The sequence below is a fragment of the Salmo trutta genome, chromosome 19 (genome assembly GCF_901001165.1).
Source record: "Salmo trutta chromosome 19, fSalTru1.1, whole genome shotgun sequence".
NCBI lineage: Eukaryota > Metazoa > Chordata > Actinopteri > Salmoniformes > Salmonidae > Salmo > Salmo trutta.
In genome coordinates, this window is record NC_042975.1 from 28,128,455 (window position 1) to 28,147,573 (window position 19,119).

Consider the following 19,119-nt stretch of genomic DNA (forward strand, 5'->3'; position numbering starts at 1 on the left):
GCTACAATAGGACTCAACTCTGACTGACCGCAGCATCTATCAGTAGTCTAAACTATGGCACAAATTATGGGATTTTAGGATACTAGGAAAAATAGGATACTTGTGCCTTACAGCCAATTACATAAACGAAGAGTGGATGTTATCCATCACGCAGTGGGACAGTGCAGCTCAGAACTACAGATAACAGAAGGCCAGCTGTTGTGAAAGAATACTTGTGGTTCTTCCTCTACCGCTTCAAGAGGCCTACTGTCCTCCTGGTAATTGTGTGGTTCCAAAGGATAAAGCATCACCTACAGATGGATGTGTGGTTTCAGAGAGAAACCAGCTGCGAGCCTGCGACCAGGCAAAGTGGATGACATCCTTTTCCTGCACAACAGGGGGGGTCTGAATACTTATGTAAATGTGATATATATATATATATATATATATATATATATATACACTGCTCAAAAAAATAAAGGGAACACTTAAACAACACAATGTAACTCCAAGTCAATCACACTTCTGTGAAATCAAACTGTCCACTTAGGAAGCAACACTGATTGACAATAAATTTCACATGCTGTTGTGCAAATGGAATAGACAACAGGTGGAAATTATAGGCAATTAGCAAAAAAAAAACAATAAAGGAGTGGTTCTGCAGGTGGGGACCACAGACCACTTCTCAGTTTCTATGCTTCCTGGCTGATGTTTTGGTCACTTTTGAATGCTGGCGGTGCTTTCACTGTAGTGGTAGCATGAGACGGAGTCTACAACCCACACAAGTGGCTCAGGTAGTGCAGCTCATCCAGGATGGCACATCAATGCGAGCTGTGGCAAGAAGGTTTGCTGTGTCTGTCAGCGTAGTGTCCAGAGCATGGAAGCGCTACCAGGACACAGGCCAGTACATCAGGAGATATGGAGGAAGCCGTAGGAGGGCAACAACCCAGCAGCAGGACCGCTACCTCCGCCTTTGTGCAAGGAGGAGCAGGAGAAGCACCGTGCGGTTGGCCCTGGTTTCCTCCTAATGCAAGACAATGCTAGACCTCATGTGGCTGGAGTGTGTCAGCAGTTCCTGCAAGAGGAAGGCATTGATGCTATGGACTGGCCCACCCATTCCCCAGACCTGAATCCAATTGAGCACATGGGACATCATGTCTCGCTCCATCCACCAATGCCACGTTGCACCACAGACTGTCCAGGAGTTGGCGGATGCTTTAGTCCAGGTCTGGGAGGAGATCCCTCAGGAGCCCATCCGCCACCTCATCAGGAGCATGCCCAGGCGTTGTAGGGAGGTCATACAGGCACGTGGAGGCCACACACACTACTGAGCCTCATTTTGACTTGTTTTAAGGACATTACATCAAAGTTGGATCAGCCTGTAGTGTGGTTTTCCACTTTAATTTTGAGTGTGACTCCAAATCCAGACCTCCATGGGTTGATAAATTGGATTTCCATTGATTATTTTTGTGTGATTTTGTTGTCAGCACATTCAACTATGTAAAGAAAAAAGTATTTAATAAGATTATTTCTTTCATTCAGATCTAGGGTGTGTTGTTTAAGTGTTCCCTTTATTTTTTTGAGCAGTATATATATATATATATATATATATATATATATATATATATATATATATTTACAAAAAAATATTAATACCTGTTTTTGCTTTGTCATTATGGGGTATTGTGTGTAGATTGATGAGGGAATAAAATTTAAAAAATAAACATCTGAATAAGGCTGTAACGTAACAAAATGTCGAAAAAGTCAAGCGGTCTGAATACTTTCCGAATGCGCTGTAAATGAATATCATCCTGTAGCACTCACTCCTGAGCAAGGCAGTTAAGCCACTGTTCCCCGGGCGCCAAAGACGTGGATGTCGATTAAGGCAGCCCCCCGCACCTCTCTTATTCAGAGGAGTTGGGTTAAATGTGGAAGACACATTTCAGTTCAAGGCATTCAGTTGTACAACTGACTAGGTGTGCCCCTTTTCCTTTCTATCATCATGAAGTGTTTTGAGAGGCTAGTTAAGGATCATATCTCTTACATCTTACCTGATAACTTAGACCCACTACAATTTGCATACCGCCCCAACAGATCAACAGATGAAGCAGACGCAATCGCCATCACGCTGTGCACTGCCCTATCCCATCTGGAGAAGAGGAATACCTATCATAGTGCCCTCCAAGCTCATCACTTAGCTTGGGGCCCTGGGTCTGAACCCCGCCCTGTGAAACTGGGTCCTGGACGTCCTGACGGGCCGACCCCAAGTGGTGAAGGTAAGCAACAACACCACCGCCACACTGATCCTCAACACAGGAGCCCCACAAGGGTGCGTGTACAGCCCCCTCCTGTACTCCCTGTTCACCCATGACTGTGTGGCCACGCACGTCTCCAACTCAATCATCAAGTTTGCAGACGACACAACAGTGGTTAGTCTGATTACCTGCAATGACGAGACATCCTATAGGGAGGAGGTGAGGGACCTGGTGGAGTGGTGCCAGGAAAATAGCCAGTCACTCAACGTCAACAAAACGAAGGAGCTGATCGTGGACTTCAGTAGACAGCAGAGAGAGCACGCCCCCATCCACATCGACGGGGCCACAGTGGAGAGGGTGAAAAGCTTCAAGTTCCTCGGTGTGCACATCACTGACAACCTGAAATGGTCCATTCACACAGACAGTGTGGTGAAGAAAGGGAAAGGGGGATACCTAGTCAGTTGTACAACTGAATGCCTTCAACTGAAATGTGTCTTTGGCATTTAACCCAACCTCTCTGAATCGAAAAAGCACAATAGCGCCACTTCAACCTCAGGAGGCTGAATTTTTTGGGCTTGGCCCCTAAGACCCTCACAAAATTCTACAGATGCTCAACTGTATCACTGCCTGGTACGGCAATTGCAATGTCCTCAACCGCAGAGCTCTCCAGAGGGTGGTGCGGTCAGCCCAACGCATCCCCAGGGGCACACTGCCTGCCCTCCAGGACATCAACAGCACCCGGTGTCACAGAAAGGCAAGAAGATCATCAAGGACCTCAGCCACCCGAGCCATGGCCTGTTCAACCCGCCACCATCTAGAAGGCGGAGACAGTACAGGTGCATCAAAGCTGGGACCGAGAGACTGAAAAATAGCTTCCATCTCCAGGCCATCAGACTGTTAAATAGTCACCACTAGCCTGCCCTGAACCTTAGTCACTGTTTCTAGCCGTCTACCACCCAGTACTCTACCCTGCACTTTAGAGACTTCAGTAATGTTTGCATACTGTTTAACCCACTTCATATGTATATACTGTATACTTCTAGTCAAGGCTGATCCTATATAACTACTGCTGTACACACCTTTTCTATTCATATACTGTCTAATTCACACCATTATACACATATGCTGCGTATTTATATTCCGGACTCTGACATAGCTCATTCTGATATTTCTGATATTTGTGTGTAATGTTTTGTATTGTTAGGTATTACTGCACTGTTGGAGCTAGAAACATAAGCATTTCGCTGCACCTGCGATAACATCTACAAAATATGTGTACACGACCAAGACAATTTGATTTCGGTCTATTATTGAGGGGACTGTACAAATCATCAAGGACACCCCCCCCCCCACATGGATTGTGTTTTGCTAGGCTGACTTACACTGTGGCCTTAGTGGTCGGATGCAGTTTCAGGCTGAGATGAAGGAAACTTATTTCCCACATATTGAGGAGGAGTGATATTTTCATTTCACAGCCGGGGTTAACCATTATGTGTGTGGGAAATCACAGTGCTATGTGACCTAAGCCTGACTAAACATCCATAAAGTGTCCACGCAGCAAACTAGCGACACAGGATATTTCCAGTATCGTCCTATAGGGAATAGAGGAATGTGGCTTGTATGTGTGTGTCTGTGTGTGTGTGTGTGACTAACGTGACCTAGTGAGTGAGAGCAATAAAAAAAGTCACTTCCCAGTCAGAGACGCTGATCATGTGCTCACTAGCGTGACATCAAAGGCATTCTAACTGTCCATTGTGATTGGTTGTTGTGACTGAGTGTGGCTGTGACACGTGGCACACGGAGGTGTAATTCAGATAGATACTATCAGTGACACAGCAGCATCAGGGAGGCCAGGACGGTGCACAATGGAAAGCATTGTGTCGTGACGTTGGGTCCTGCTCACTCTCTCTCCTCCTGGGCTTTATTCATGGGTATTTCCCTGGAAGTTGACTCAGGTAAAGTTCTAATTTCCCAGTAAATGGAGAATACCTCAGGGCACAACATGCGGTCTTCCCGAATGGCACCCTATTACCTATTTAGTGCATTACTTTTGACCAGGGCCCACAGGGTAGGGGCCACTTGGGACGCAGTCATAGAGAGTGACTCAGAAGGATAATGAAATGTAGTGTCTCTTCCATAGAAATGAAATGCTCAGTGGTTTTAGTTTCCTATTATTTATTGGTTGCAAAGAGACTTGATGCACACTAAGTAAATCACAAGTGATGTAGTCTGAAGAAGAGTCCCCACCTAGATACATAGATCTCTAAGACAATCCCTAGCCTTGCCCCATCCACATGATGGAACACTGTTGGTTTTGGCAGCCCTCCATGGCCTTGGTTAACGCACAGACACCAAATATCAGTGTGAGCCATAACCAGCTCTCTTATCACTCTGATAGGAGAGTGATAAGGAAATGTGTTTTTCATGTGTTGTTGTACCTACAATAGCAATATGGACATATCCCAATCAAAAACCCTGGATGAACGGAGATATCCATACAACGCTGAGAGCCCGTACCGCAGCGGTCAATGTCAGTAGAACAAACTCTGATGACTCGGTGTAATACTATTGCTGCACCATCAAGAGTGTCCTGACTGGTTGCATCACGGACTGGTACAGGAATTGCTCCATCCACAACCACAAGGTCCTCCAGAGGGTGGTGAAGACAGCCCAGTACATCACTGGGACCGTGCTACCACCCATCCAGGAAGGCACGCAACATCATCAAGGACCCCACACACCTGAGCCATGAGCTGTTTTCTCCCTTATTATAGGGCAGACGATACTGGAGAACTCTGATACCAACAGGCTCAGAGACCATTTCTATCTACAAGCCATCAGACTGCTGAACACTTGAACTGGACTGACCACCTGCTTGGATTCTGTGCACCTTAGCACACGTGCACTCACTCAAGCACACACCCACACAGACATAGAGATATACAATACATGATCTAAAGTATGTGGACACCTGCTCATCGTACACCCCATTCCAGTTGCAGATAGCAGATAGCACAATGCAGATTAGCGAAACATTTAAGTGTGACAAATGTGCAAAAAATTAAGAAATCAGGAAGGGGGCAAATACTTTTTCACAGCACTGTAGGTGATACAGATGAATGTGATTGAATGGAGACAAAGTTTTGAATTAAAAGTGTTTGGTCAAAAACTTTGTTCAAAGGTCTCTTTTCCTGAAGGGACCGCAGCTGTGCTCTACATCATCATAGTCATCTGCTCTAATCACTAACTGACTGACTTCACACAGAAACCTTCAACGGTTGAGAGGGGAGGAGAGTTGGGAGACAGGATAGATAGGGTGGTTCTGGTGTTATACTGTATGCTTCAGGGTTGTTGCGGAGAGAGAAATAGAGAGACTAAGAGAAAGAGAGAGAGAGAGAGAGAGAGTGATTAAGGGGATAGAAGGTCTCTCTCTCTCTCTCTCTCTCTCTCTCTCTCTCTCTCTCTCTCTTTCTCTCTCTCGATCTCAGCAACACCCCAGCCTACCCTGATGATACATTCATGCCATAAAGACAGTCTGCACCGGGCCTCCTTTCAATATTAAAAAACACAAATCTATTTCAAGCATTTCTTTATTTTAAATCCCTCTTAAAGAGGGTTGCCTGGCAACGGTGGGGAGGCTGGTGAGGAGTGAGAGAGAGGAAAAAGAGAGAGGTGTGAGGGAGGGAGGGGCACAGATGATGGTTTGGAGAAGAGGAGAGCCAGACAGATGAAGGCTTTATCAGTACTGTATTGGTGAAAATAAGTGCTGGGACAGAGAGGCACTCTGGTAGAATAGCATGCAGTGATGTGGGAGCTACACAATACACATCATGATCCTACGGGGAGAAATAGTTCAAATGGACGGTGGGCACCAACACCTGAGCAGCCTGACACTTATAATGTCAGGTGATGCACCTGCTGCACTAATGAAGTGCAGCTTTCGCCAAATGAATTATCGCTCAAACTCTTCTCGAAAATCTGATGCCCAAAGGAATGCAGGTGCAGCAGAGGTAATTTGCAATCACGCTCTCGTGGTTGGTAGCCCTACCTGAGACTCATAAGCCCAATAGTTGCCCTCGGATCAGAGGGATTTTCCTTTGGTCTAATGGTTAAAACTTAATTTTGGTTCTCGAGCGAGAGCTACCGGTTACAAATCCCACCTGTTACACAGGCAACTGTCATCTACACTGAACAAAAATATAAACGAAACATGTAGTGTTGGTCCCATGTTTCATGTGCTGAAATAAAAGATCCCAGAAATTGCCCATATGCACAAAAAGCTTATTACTTTCAAATTTTGTGCAGAAATTTTACATCACTTTTTTTGTGCAGAAATTTTACATCACTGTTAGTAAGCGTTTCTCCTTTGCCAAGATAATCCATCCACCTGACAGGTGTGGCATATCAAGAAGCTGATTAAACAGCATGATCATTGCACAGGTGCACCTTGTGCTGGGGACAATACAAGGCCACTCTAAAATGTGCTGTTTTGTCATACAACAGTTCCACAGATGTCTGAAGTTTTGAGGAAGTGTGCAATTGGCATGCTGACTGCAGGAATTTCTGTCTGTAATAAAGCACTTTTGTAGGGAAAAATGTATTCTGATTGGCTGGACCTGGTTCCCCAGTGGGTGGGCTTGGCTCCCAAGTGGGTTGGCCTTTGTCCTCCCACTGGGGAGCCAGGTCCAGCCATGATTGCGCCCCTTCCCAGTCGTGTGAAATCCATAGATTAGGGCCTAATGAATGTATTTGAATTGACTGATTATATGAACTGTAACTGAGTAAAATCGTTGAAATTGTTGCGTTAATATTTTTGTTCGTTTGCAAGATTGAATTACACAAGACACACCAAAGCTAAACAAAAAAAGTTTTATTGAAGTAAAATACTTTGTTACATGGAGGTCCAGTTTGACTGGCCATGACTAATGTACATTTTCACAGGCACCTACGGAGACAGATTAGAGGCAGACAGTACGAGTTGATAGAAGGGAAAGAGAGAGAGAACAAAAGAGCTCAAACAAACAACACATCAGAGTGATACATAGCATGTACATGGCACATGTTCACATCTTCATCATCCTCATTATTATTATCATCGAGTCCACTTTCATCAATCATCATTGTCAACATATGAGGTTGATGATCATCATCATCATCACTATCCTCTCGGTTGCTTCCATTTGGCATGTAAACACAGTAGGACAACAGAGACCTACGTAATGGTCTCTAGTGACACACAGTACGACATTTGGCCTTGCAGAAGACAGTGTGGGAAGGCAATGGAGTCAGAGGAAGTTAACATGAATAAAGTCTCAAACCTTCCTGAGCTCAGGGAGGTATCACACATGCAACGTAACAAACGTTCTGACTTGGACTTAGATACAATAGATCGGACAAAGAATACTAAGTGCTTGATTTAATATGGTATTTAAAGGATATATGGACTTTCAGATACTTTGTTTTTCACCTCATACTCAAACATGTTCTCCAAGTGAAGTGTAACACAAAGTGTGCCTCCAAGGTGTGAGGGCTTAGTGCAGTCTGAACATAGTTGGCAAAATGTCAAGAGTATGGCAACACACCAAAAACATTTACAGAACACAGAAAGCAGTTTGGAACGAACACATAGGTAAAAACATTGAGCACATGATAAAAAATAAATAACTGAAATAAAATGTAGAAGTATTGTACAGGTAGATAAAGATGGCAGGATAATGTTAGGAAGGAAGCACCTTACTAAAGACACGACCAGTTTGACTGCCTAGCATTAGCATAGCCTAGCATTTCAGTTCAGCACATGGTGCACCAAATAACTTTTTACAGCTGCTGTAGCTCACCAGAAAGGCTTGTAGAATCACAGAAGGTGTGTAACACTATAACATAAACGCAGATAAATATTAAAAGCATAAGTAAATGTCCCTGAACCCTTTAAAGTCAAAGTAAGGTATGTGACACATGAACTGGACAAGGCCATGACTTAACTGTCTGGCACTAACTGCCATTTTCACTTCACAGATAGTCTTTTCACATAGGGAACAGCGCTATAGTATTCAACTGTCATTCCAAACTTTGAACAAGCATATCTCCTGTCCCGTTTGAGCTTGAATTGTTGTTAGTTATTGGCCCAAGGGGGTGCAGCATCATTCGTGGGGAAAATATGTTTACTGTTGCCTTGTTTAGATTTACATTTGATTGAGTTGTCAAATAACACGAATTCAATGAGAAATCAACAAAAAAATGTCACCATGTCATTGGATTTAGGTTAAAAGTTGGGTGAAAAAAAATACAGAATTCCCTGACGTTGCTGACTTCTTGCAAATCCAATCAGTTTCTTTTATTCAGTTATTGCCCAGTGGGTCTATTCCATTCTTTACTGAAGTAAAAATTAAGTATATGTTTGGCAAATTTAACTGTTCTCATACCAACTGTCAAAACCTGTTGCTTTGTGCTCTACTGTTGGGCTTGGAATACTAACAGAGGTTTAGACATCCTCCTGATGTTCCGAGAGCGTTCCAAGAACTCCCTTGTACAGTAGCACGTTCACTCATCATGACCAGGACAGAGAGTCTAGTACAGGGTTTCTCAAACTCGGTCCTGGGGATCCCAAGGCATTCTCCTTTTGGTTTTTGCCCTTACACGACACAGCTGATTCAAATAATCAACTAATCATTAAGCTTTGATTATTTGAATCAGCTGTGTAGTGTTAGGGCAAAAACCAAAACATGCAACCCCGCGGGTCCCCAGGACAGAGTTTGTGAAACACTGGTCTAGTGGTTTTGGTAAAATATGGACACACAAAACATCAGTGCATTGCAAGAAGAAAGTGTCAGAGGTGTGACGTGGATGCAGACAGACAGAGAGGCCCTCCCTCCTCTCTCAATGTGTAAGCCTGGCTCAGGAGCACATTGTAAAGACAAATCATAATAATCAGACTAGAAGTCCTGCTCTAGTATCACGGTGGAGCTGTTGTTGTTGTGGTTTTAACTTTACACCGGGTTAAAAAAGTTATATTGCTAAATCAACAAAAGTAGCATAACTTTACAAGGTACAGTACGGTATTGACTGGAATGTAGGCAAGTTCATCTGAGAATCACACACAATAAAACACAATTCAATGAGAGATGGGGATGGTAAGAGGAGTTTTGGAAGTCTCTTTCACTTCCGTTGGGAGTGCCGAGGTTTCCATGGAGATGGCTTAACCTCTCCGTAACCCCTCCCTTCCCCTTTGACCCCTCTTCCTCAGTCTGATAGAGTCTCTGGTAAGGAGGGTTCAGCGGGGGATACCATAGTCCCATAGTCTGTCAGGGAGCTCAGTCCTTTTATAGTCCAACATCCACAAGGAGAATCCCACTGAGTTACATAATGCACAGACACACATCAGCATGGCAAAGGAACACATGAGGTACAACAGCGGCAGAAGAGACAGGAGAGAGAGAGAGAGAGAGAGAGAGAGAGAGAGAGAGAGAGAGAGAGGCAGCATGGTCTGAAGCACCTTGAATGGGAAGGACTTAATTATTCAAATATTTTGAGGATAAAAACAAACCAGTTTGGTCATGAGTGCACCGCTAAATTAAACTCAGGAGCCCTGTGACAAAAGTGTAGCAATCTAGAGGATGCCATGGTAGAGGAAACTCCAAGGCCATTCTCGGCTATCCACGTCTTACGAAAAGGTCCCTTTTGGCAATTGAATTAGTGTACTATAACGCAGGGCATTTTTAGAAAATTCCCTTCTCTTGCTCATAATGTGGTTGGGAACTAACATGCTTTTTACCTAAACCATGATTCTTAGGAAGACACATATAGGACTTTAGAGGTCACATGTATGATACACTTGTTTGCACTTGTGCACTTACATATGCATCGTTCAGTCATATCTATTTGGCTTACATCAAATGTCCCTAGATAGAACCCTAAAATGTACATATCACCTCATACTAAGAGTTCCCCTCAGTCTTCAATTTCCTTTTAAGCCTACGCTTCACACAAATATCCTAATTCGATTGTCTAGAATTGCACGAAGTAAATATTAATAATATATATTTTGAATATACATTTCAAATAAAATAAAAATTGTTAGCAATCTGAGCCCTGTCGACACTTTTTATAAGACAAAGAAAAGGAGAAAGAAAAAGAAAAGTGTCTTGCGATATTGGCTGAGAACATCATCAACAGATGAGGTGGGGGGTTGACAGTATGGTCACAGCTGTTGTTGCCATGCATGAAAATGTGGACGGATTCTGAATCATGATTACATTTAAATAACATGGACTTTATGGCTATATATTGAAAATATACATTCCAATATTTATATAGAACTATCTTAAAAATACAAATGTGCAAAATTTGTAAACAAATGAGATCCTCGGTGAGACTGGGAGGAGGGTGCTCAGTCACAGCCTGGTGGGCTCCTCATCACTGTCGCTGCAGTTCCCACAGCAGTCCTGACAGAGGGCGACAGAGAGCAGGCAATTATCAGCAGGCCCAAAGAGAAGTTTATGAGGACAAGTATTGATAAGGAAACAGGAAACCATTATGTAAGCTTCAGGAGCATGATCTGACAATTCATCTCGATGGTTGTACAGTCGTCTCAAATAAAACTGTTACTCTGGACCCGAATCACTCTTGACGAACATATCAAGAATATTTCCATATTCCTAACATTGTAAAAATCTTAAACTTTTGTTCAAAAATAATGCAGAAAAGCTAAGCCATGCTTCTGTCACTTATAGATTAGACTACTGCAATGCTCTACTCTCCGGGCTACCTGGATAAAGCACTAAATAAACTTCAGTTAGTGCTAAACACGGATGCTAGAATCTTGACTAGAACCAAATATTAGCTCATAATACTCCAGTGCTAGTCTCTCTACACTGGCTTCCTGTTAAGGCTGGGCTGATTTCAAGGTTTTACTGCTAACCTACAAAGCATTACATGGACTTGCTCCTACCCATCTCTCCAATTTGGTCCTGCCGTACATACCTACACGTACGCTACGGTCACAAGACGCAGGCCTCATTGTCCCTAGAATTTCTAAGCAAACAGCTGAAGGCAGGGTTTTCTCCTATAGAGCTCAATTGTTATGGAATGATCTGCCTATCCATGTGAGAAACGCAGACTCGTTCTCGACCTTTAAGTCTTTACTGAATACTCATCTCTTCAGTAGGTCCTATGATTGAGTGTAATCTGTCCCAGGTGTGCAAAGATGAACGGCAAGGCTCTGGAGTGACGAACCGCCCTGCTGTCTCTGCCTTGCTGGCTCCCCTCTCTCCACTGGGATTCTCTGCCTCTGACCTATTACGGGGCTGAGTCACTGGCTTACTAGTGCTCTTCCATGCCGTTCCTAGGAGGGGTGCATCACGTCGTGCCAGGCTTTTTTCGCTATACTCGACTTGAGTGGTTGAGTCACTGACGTGATCTTCCCGTCGGGTTTTGCGCCCCCTCGGGCTCGTGCGGAGATCTTCGTGGGCTACACTCAGCCTTGTATCAGGGTAATAAGTTGGTGATCTGTTGATATCCCTCTATTGGTGTGGGGGCTGTACTTCGGCAAAGTTGGTGGAGTTATATCCTGCCTGGTTGGCCTTGTCCGAAGGTATCGTCGGACAGGGACACAGTGTCCCCGGAACCCGCCTGTCTCAGCCTCCAGTATCTATGCTGCAATAGCCTATGTGCAGGGGGGCTAGGGTCAGTACGTCTTATATGGTGAAATTCTCCTGTCTTATCTGGTGTCCTGTGTGAATGTATGTACGCTCTCTCACTCTCTCCCTCTTCTCTTCTGCTCTCCCCCCACCCCCAACCCCCACCCCAACTGACATTTACTCCTGAGGTGCTGACCTGTTGCACCCTCTACAACCACTGTGATTATTATTTGACCCTGCTGGTCATCTATGAATGTTTGAACGTCTTGAAGAATGATCTGGCCTTAAATGGCCATGTACTGTTATAATCTCCACCCGGCACACCCAGAAGAGGACTGGCCAACCCTCATAGCCTGGTTCCTCTAGGTTTCTTCCTAGGTTCCTGCCTTTCTAGGGAGTTTTTCCTAGCCACCGTGCTTCTACATCTGCATTGCTTGCTGTTTGGGGTTTTAGGTTGAGTTTCTGTATAAGCACTTTGTGACATCTGCTGATGTAAAAAGGGCTATATTTGATATGATGTACTACAGTACCCATACTGCTCGTTGTGAGATCTTACACAGAGCATTATGGGTGATGTAGTACATCATGCTACAATAGGTGCATTCTGGCTTATCAAAAAATCCCCATAGTCAATAAGAATCCATACACCTACAGCCCAAAACATACAGAGACCTAACAAATCAAGTATAACATATAATGTAGAATCGATGACACACACACACAACACTGAGGTTTTAGGTTTAATAAGGTTGAGGATCTAACCTGTCTCCCAAAAAGCCTCTGTAGCAGCCCCTGTTTAGGAGCAGGCGAGGGCAGTCCTCTCCAGTCCAGGTCCGGGGGAACTGTCCCGTCCGTATGAAACACGTTGAGCTCCTGAAAGCACTCTGACTCAATCATCTGGAACCAGAAAAAACAATCCGATCACAACCTCAAACCCCAAATCCATAGTTTAACAGCTTCACTGATAAAGATACATGTCAGGGTAAATAACAGCTTCACTGATAAAGGGATATGTCAGGGTAAATAACAGCTTCACTGATAAAGGGACATGTCAGGATAAATAACAGCATCACTGATAAAGGGACATGTCAGGGTAAATAACAGCTTCACTGATAAAGGGACATGTCAGGGTAAATAACAGCTTCACTGATAAAGGGACATGTCAGGATAAATAACAGCTTCACTGATAAAGGGACATGTCAGGATAAATAACAGCTTCACTGATAAAGGGACATGTCAGGGTAAATAACAGCTTCACTGATAAAGGGACATGTCAGGGTAAATAACAGCTTCACTGATAAAGGGACATGTCAGGGTAAATAACAGCTTCACTGATAAAGGGACATGTCAGGGTAAATAACAGCTTCACTGATAAAGGGACATGTCAGGGTAAATAACAGCTTCACTGATAAAGGGACATGTCAGGGTAATTAACAGCTTCACTGATAAAGGGACATGTCAGGATAAATAACAGCTTCACTGATAAAGGGACATGTCAGGGTAAATAACAGCTTCACTGATAAAGGAACATGTCAGGGTAAATAACAGCATCACTGATAAAGGGACATGTCAGGATAAATAACAGCTTCACTGATAAAGGGACATGTCAGGATAAATAACAGCTTCACTGATAAAGGGACATGTCAGGGTAAATAACAGCTTCACTGATAAAGGGACATGTCAGGGTAAATAACAGCTTCACTGATAAAGGGACATGTCAGGGTAAATAACAGCTTCACTGATAAAGGGACATGTCAGGGTAAATAACAGCTTCACTGATAAAGGGACATGTCAGGGTAATTAACAGCTTCACTGATAAAGGGACATGTCAGGATAAATAACAGCTTCACTGATAAAGGGACATGTCAGGGTAAATAACAGCTTCACTGATAAAGGGAGATGTCAGGGTAAATAACAGCTTCACTGATAAAGGGACATGTCAGGGTAAATAACAGCTTCACTGATAAAGGGACATGTCAGGATAAATAACAGCTTCACTGATAAAGGGACATGTCAGGGTAAATAACAGCTTCACTGATAAAGGGACATGTCAGGATAAATAACAGCTTCACTGATAAAGGGACATGTCAGGATAAATAACAGCTTCACTGATAAAGGGACATGTCAGGATAAATAACAGCTTCACTGATAAAGGGACATGTCAGGGTAAATAACAGCTTCACTGATAAAGGGACATGTCAGGGTAAATAACAGCTTCACTGATAAAGGGACATGTCAGGGTAAATAACAGCTTCACTGATAAAGGGACATGTCAGGGTAAATAACAGCTTCACTGATAAAGGGACATGTCAGGGTAAATAACAGCTTCACTGATAAAGGGACATGTCAGGGTAAATAACAGCTTCACTGATAAAGGGACATGTCAGGATAAATAACAGCTTCACTGATAAAGGGACATGTCAGGGTAAATAACAGCTTCACTGATAAAGGGACATGTCAGGGTAAATAACAGCATCACTGATAAAGGGACATGTCAGGATAAATAACAGCTTCACTGATAAAGGGACATGTCAGGATAAATAACAGCTTCACTGATAAAGGGACATGTCAGGGTAAATAACAGCTTCACAGATAAAGGGACATGTCAGGGTAAATAACAGCTTCACTGATAAAGGGACATGTCAGGGTAAATAACAGCTTCACTGATAAAGGGACATGTCAGGGTAAATAACAGCTTCACTGATAAAGGGACATGTCAGGGTAAATAACAGCTTCACTGATAAAGGGACATGTCAGGGTAATTAACAGCTTCACTGATAAAGGGACATGTCAGGATAAATAACAGCTTCACTGATAAAGGGACATGTCAGGGTAAATAACAGCTTCACTGATAAAGGGAGATGTCAGGGTAAATAACAGCTTCACTGATAAAGGGACATGTCAGGGTAAATAACAGCTTCACTGATAAAGGGACATGTCAGGATAAATAACAGCTTCACTGATAAAGGGACATGTCAGGGTAAATAACAGCTTCACTGATAAAGGGACATGTCAGGGTAAATAACAGCTTCACTGATAAAGGGACATGTCAGGGTAAATAACAGCTTCACTGATAAAGGGACATGTCAGGGTAAATACCAGCTTCACTGATAAAGGGACATGTCAGGGTAAATAACAGCTTCACTGATAAAGGGACATATCAGGGTAAATAACAGCTTCACTGATAAAGGGACATGTCAGGGTAAATAACAGCTTCACTGATAAAGGGACATGTCAGGGTAAATAACAGCTTCACTGATAAAGGGACATGTCAGGGTAAATAACAGCTTCACTGATAAAGGGACATGTCAGGGTAAATAACAGCTTCACTGATAAAGGGACATGTCAGGATAAATAACAGCTTCACTGATAAAGGGACATGTCAGGGTAAATAACAGCTTCACTGATAAAGGGACATGTCAGGGTAAATAACAGCTTCACTGATAAAGGGACATGTCAGGATAAATAACAGCTTCACTGATAAAGGGACATGTCAGGGTAAATAACAGCTTCACTGATAAAGGTACATGTCAGGATAAATAACAGCTTCACTGATAAAGGGACATGTCAGGGTAAATAACAGCTTCACTGATAAAGGGATATGTCAGGGTAAATAACAGCTTCACTGATAAAGGGACATGTCAGGGTAAATAACAGCTTCACTGATAAAGGGACATGTCAGGATAAATAACAGCTTCACTGATAAAGGGACATGTCAGGGAAAATAACAGCTTCACTGATAAAGGGACATGTCAGGGTAAATAACAGCTTCACTGATAAAGGGACATGTCAGGATAAATAACAGCTTCACTGATAAAGGGACATGTCAGGGTAAATAACAGCTTCACTGATAAAGGGACATGTCAGGGTAAATAACAGCTTCACTGATAAAGGGACATGTCAGGGTAAATACCAGCTTCACTGATAAAGGGACATGTCAGGGTAAATAACAGCTTCACTGATAAAGGGACATGTCAGGGTAAATAACAGCTTCACTGATAAAGGGACATGTCAGGGTAAATAACAGCTTCACTGATAAAGGGACATGTCAGGGTAAATAACAGCTTCACTGATAAAGGGACATGTCAGGGTAAATAACAGCTTCACTGATAAAGGGACATGTCAGGGTAAATAACAGCTTCACTGATAAAGGGACATGTCAGGGTAAATAACAGCTTCACTGATAAAGGGACATGTCAGGGTAAATAACAGCTTAACTGATAAAGGGACATGTCAGGGTAAATAACAGCTTCACTGATAAAGGGACATGTCAGGGTAAATAACAGCTTCACTGATAAAGGGACATGTCAGGGTAAATAACAGCTTCACTGATAAAGGGACATGTCAGGGTAAATAACAGCTTCACTGATAAAGGGACATGTCAGGGTAAATAACAGCTTCACTGATAAAGGGACATGTCAGGGTAAATAACAGCTTCACTGATAAAGGGACATGTCAGGGTAAATAACAGCTTCACTGATAAAGGGACATGTCAGGGTAAATAACAGCTTCACTGATAAAGGGACATGTCAGGGTAAATAACAGCTTCACTGATAAAGGGACATGTCAGGGTAAATAACAGCTTCACTGATAAAGGGACATGTCAGGGTAAATAACAGCATCACTGATAAAGGGACATGTCAGGATAAATAACAGCTTCACTGATAAAGGGACATGTCAGGATAAATAACAGCTTCACTGATAAAGGGACATGTCAGGGTAAATAACAGCTTCACTGATAAAGGGACATGTCAGGGTAAATAACAGCTTCACTGATAAAGGGACATGTCAGGGTAAATAACAGCTTCACTGATAAAGGGACATGTCAGGGTAAATAACAGCTTCACTGATAAAGGGACATGTCAGGGTAATTAACAGCTTCACTGATAAAGGGACATGTCAGGATAAATAACAGCTTCACTGATAAAGGGACATGTCAGGGTAAATAACAGCTTCACTGATAAAGGGACATGTCAGGGTAAATAACAGCATCACTGATAAAGGGACATGTCAGGATAAATAACAGCTTCACTGATAAAGGGACATGTCAGGATAAATAACAGCTTCACTGATAAAGGGACATGTCAGGGTAAATAACAGCTTCACAGATAAAGGGACATGTCAGGGTAAATAACAGCTTCACTGATAAAGGGACATGTCAGGGTAAATAACAGCTTCACTGATAAAGGGACATGTCAGGGTAAATAACAGCTTCACTGATAAAGGGACATGTCAGGGTAAATAACAGCTTCACTGATAAAGGGACATGTCAGGGTAATTAACAGCTTCACTGATAAAGGGACATGTCAGGATAAATAACAGCTTCACTGATAAAGGGACATGTCAGGGTAAATAACAGCTTCACTGATAAAGGGAGATGTCAGGGTAAATAACAGCTTCACTGATAAAGGGACATGTCAGGGTAAATAACAGCTTCACTGATAAAGGGACATGTCAGGATAAATAACAGCTTCACTGATAAAGGGACATGTCAGGGTAAATAACAGCTTCACTGATAAAGGGACATGTCAGGGTAAATAACAGCTTCACTGATAAAGGGACATGTCAGGGTAAATAACAGCTTCACTGATAAAGGGACATGTCAGGGTAAATACCAGCTTCACTGATAAAGGGACATGTCAGGGTAAATAACAGCTTCACTGATAAAGGGACATATCAGGGTAAATAACAGCTTCACTGATAAAGGGACATGTCAGGGTAAATAACAGCTTCACTGATAAAGGGACATGTCAGGGTAAATAACAGCTTCACTGATAAAGGGACATGTCAGGGTAAATAACAGCTTCACTGATAAAGGGACATGTCAGGGTAAATAACAGCTTCACTGATAAAGGGACATGTCAGGATAAATAACAGCTTCACTGATAAAGGGACATGTCAGGGTAAATAACAGCTTCACTGATAAAGGGACATGTCAGGGTAAATAACAGCTTCACTGATAAAGGGACATGTCAGGATAAATAACAGCTTCACTGATAAAGGGACATGTCAGGGTAAATAACAGCTTCACTGATAAAGGTACATGTCAGGATAAATAACAGCTTCACTGATAAAGGGACATGTCAGGGTAAATAACAGCTTCACTGATAAAGGGACATGTCAGGGTAAATAACAGCTTCACTGATAAAGGGACATGTCAGGGTAAATAACAGCTTCACTGATAAAGGGACATGTCAGGGTAAATAACAGCTTCACTGATAAAGGGACATGTCAGGGTAAATAACAGCTTCACTGATAAAGGGACATGTCAGGATAAATAACAGCTTCACTGATAAAGGGACATGTCAGGGTAAATAACAGCTTCACTGATAAAGGGACATGTCAGGGTAAATAACAGCTTCACTGATAAAGGGACATGTCAGGGTAAATAACAGCTTCACTGATAAAGGGACATGTCAGGATAAATAACAGCTTCACTGATAAAGGGACATGTCAGGGTAAATAACAGCTTCACTGATAAAGGGACATGTCAGGGTAAATAACAGCTTCACTGATAAAGGGACATGTCAGGGTAAATAACAGCTTCACTGATAAAGGGACATGTCAGGGTAAATAACAGCATCACTGATAAAGGGACATGTCAGGGTAAATAACAGCTTCACTGATAAAGGGACATGTCAGGGTAAATAACAGCTTCACTGATAAAGGGACATGTCAGGGTAAATAACAGCTTCACTGATAAAGGGACATGTCAGGGTAAATAACAGCTTCACTGATAAAGGGACATGTCAGGGTAAATAACAGCTTCACTGATAAAGGGACATGTCAGGGTAAATAACAGCTTCACTGATAAAGGGACATGTCAGGGTAAATAACAGCTTCACTGATAAAGGGACATGTCAGGGTAAATAACAGCTTCACTGATAAAGGGACATGTCAGGGTAAATAACAGCTTCACTGATAAAGGGACATGTCAGGGTAAATAACAGCTTCACTGATAAAGGGACATGTCAGGGTAAATAACAGCTTCACTGATAAAGGGACATGTCAGGGTAAATAACAGCTTCACTGATAAAGGGACATGTCAGGGTAAATAACAGCATCACTGATAAAGGGACATGTCAGGATAAATAACAGCTTCACTGATAAAGGGACATGTCAGGATAAATAACAGCTTCACTGATAAAGGGACATGTCAGGGTAAATAACAGCTTCACTGATAAAGGGACATGTCAGGGTAAATAACAGCTTCACTGATAAAGGGACATGTCAGGGTAAATAACAGCTTC

General features: G+C 42.7%; 1 protein-coding gene across 1 annotated transcript in view; it reads right to left on the reverse strand.

The window, feature by feature from the left end:
• Positions 1 to 7,089: 7,089 nt before the first annotated feature.
• Positions 7,090 to 19,119, reverse strand: part of LOC115154290 (G protein-coupled receptor kinase 6-like) — a 52,120-nt gene continuing 40,090 nt past the window's right edge. Inside the window, exons 15-16 of the mRNA XM_029700364.1 lie at positions 12,632 to 12,766; positions 7,090 to 10,675 (exon numbers count right to left, since the gene is read on the reverse strand). Of these exons, the coding sequence (XP_029556224.1) occupies positions 10,625 to 10,675; positions 12,632 to 12,766 (186 nt within the window). The 3' untranslated portion in view covers positions 7,090 to 10,624. The remainder of the gene's footprint in view (positions 10,676 to 12,631; positions 12,767 to 19,119) is intronic.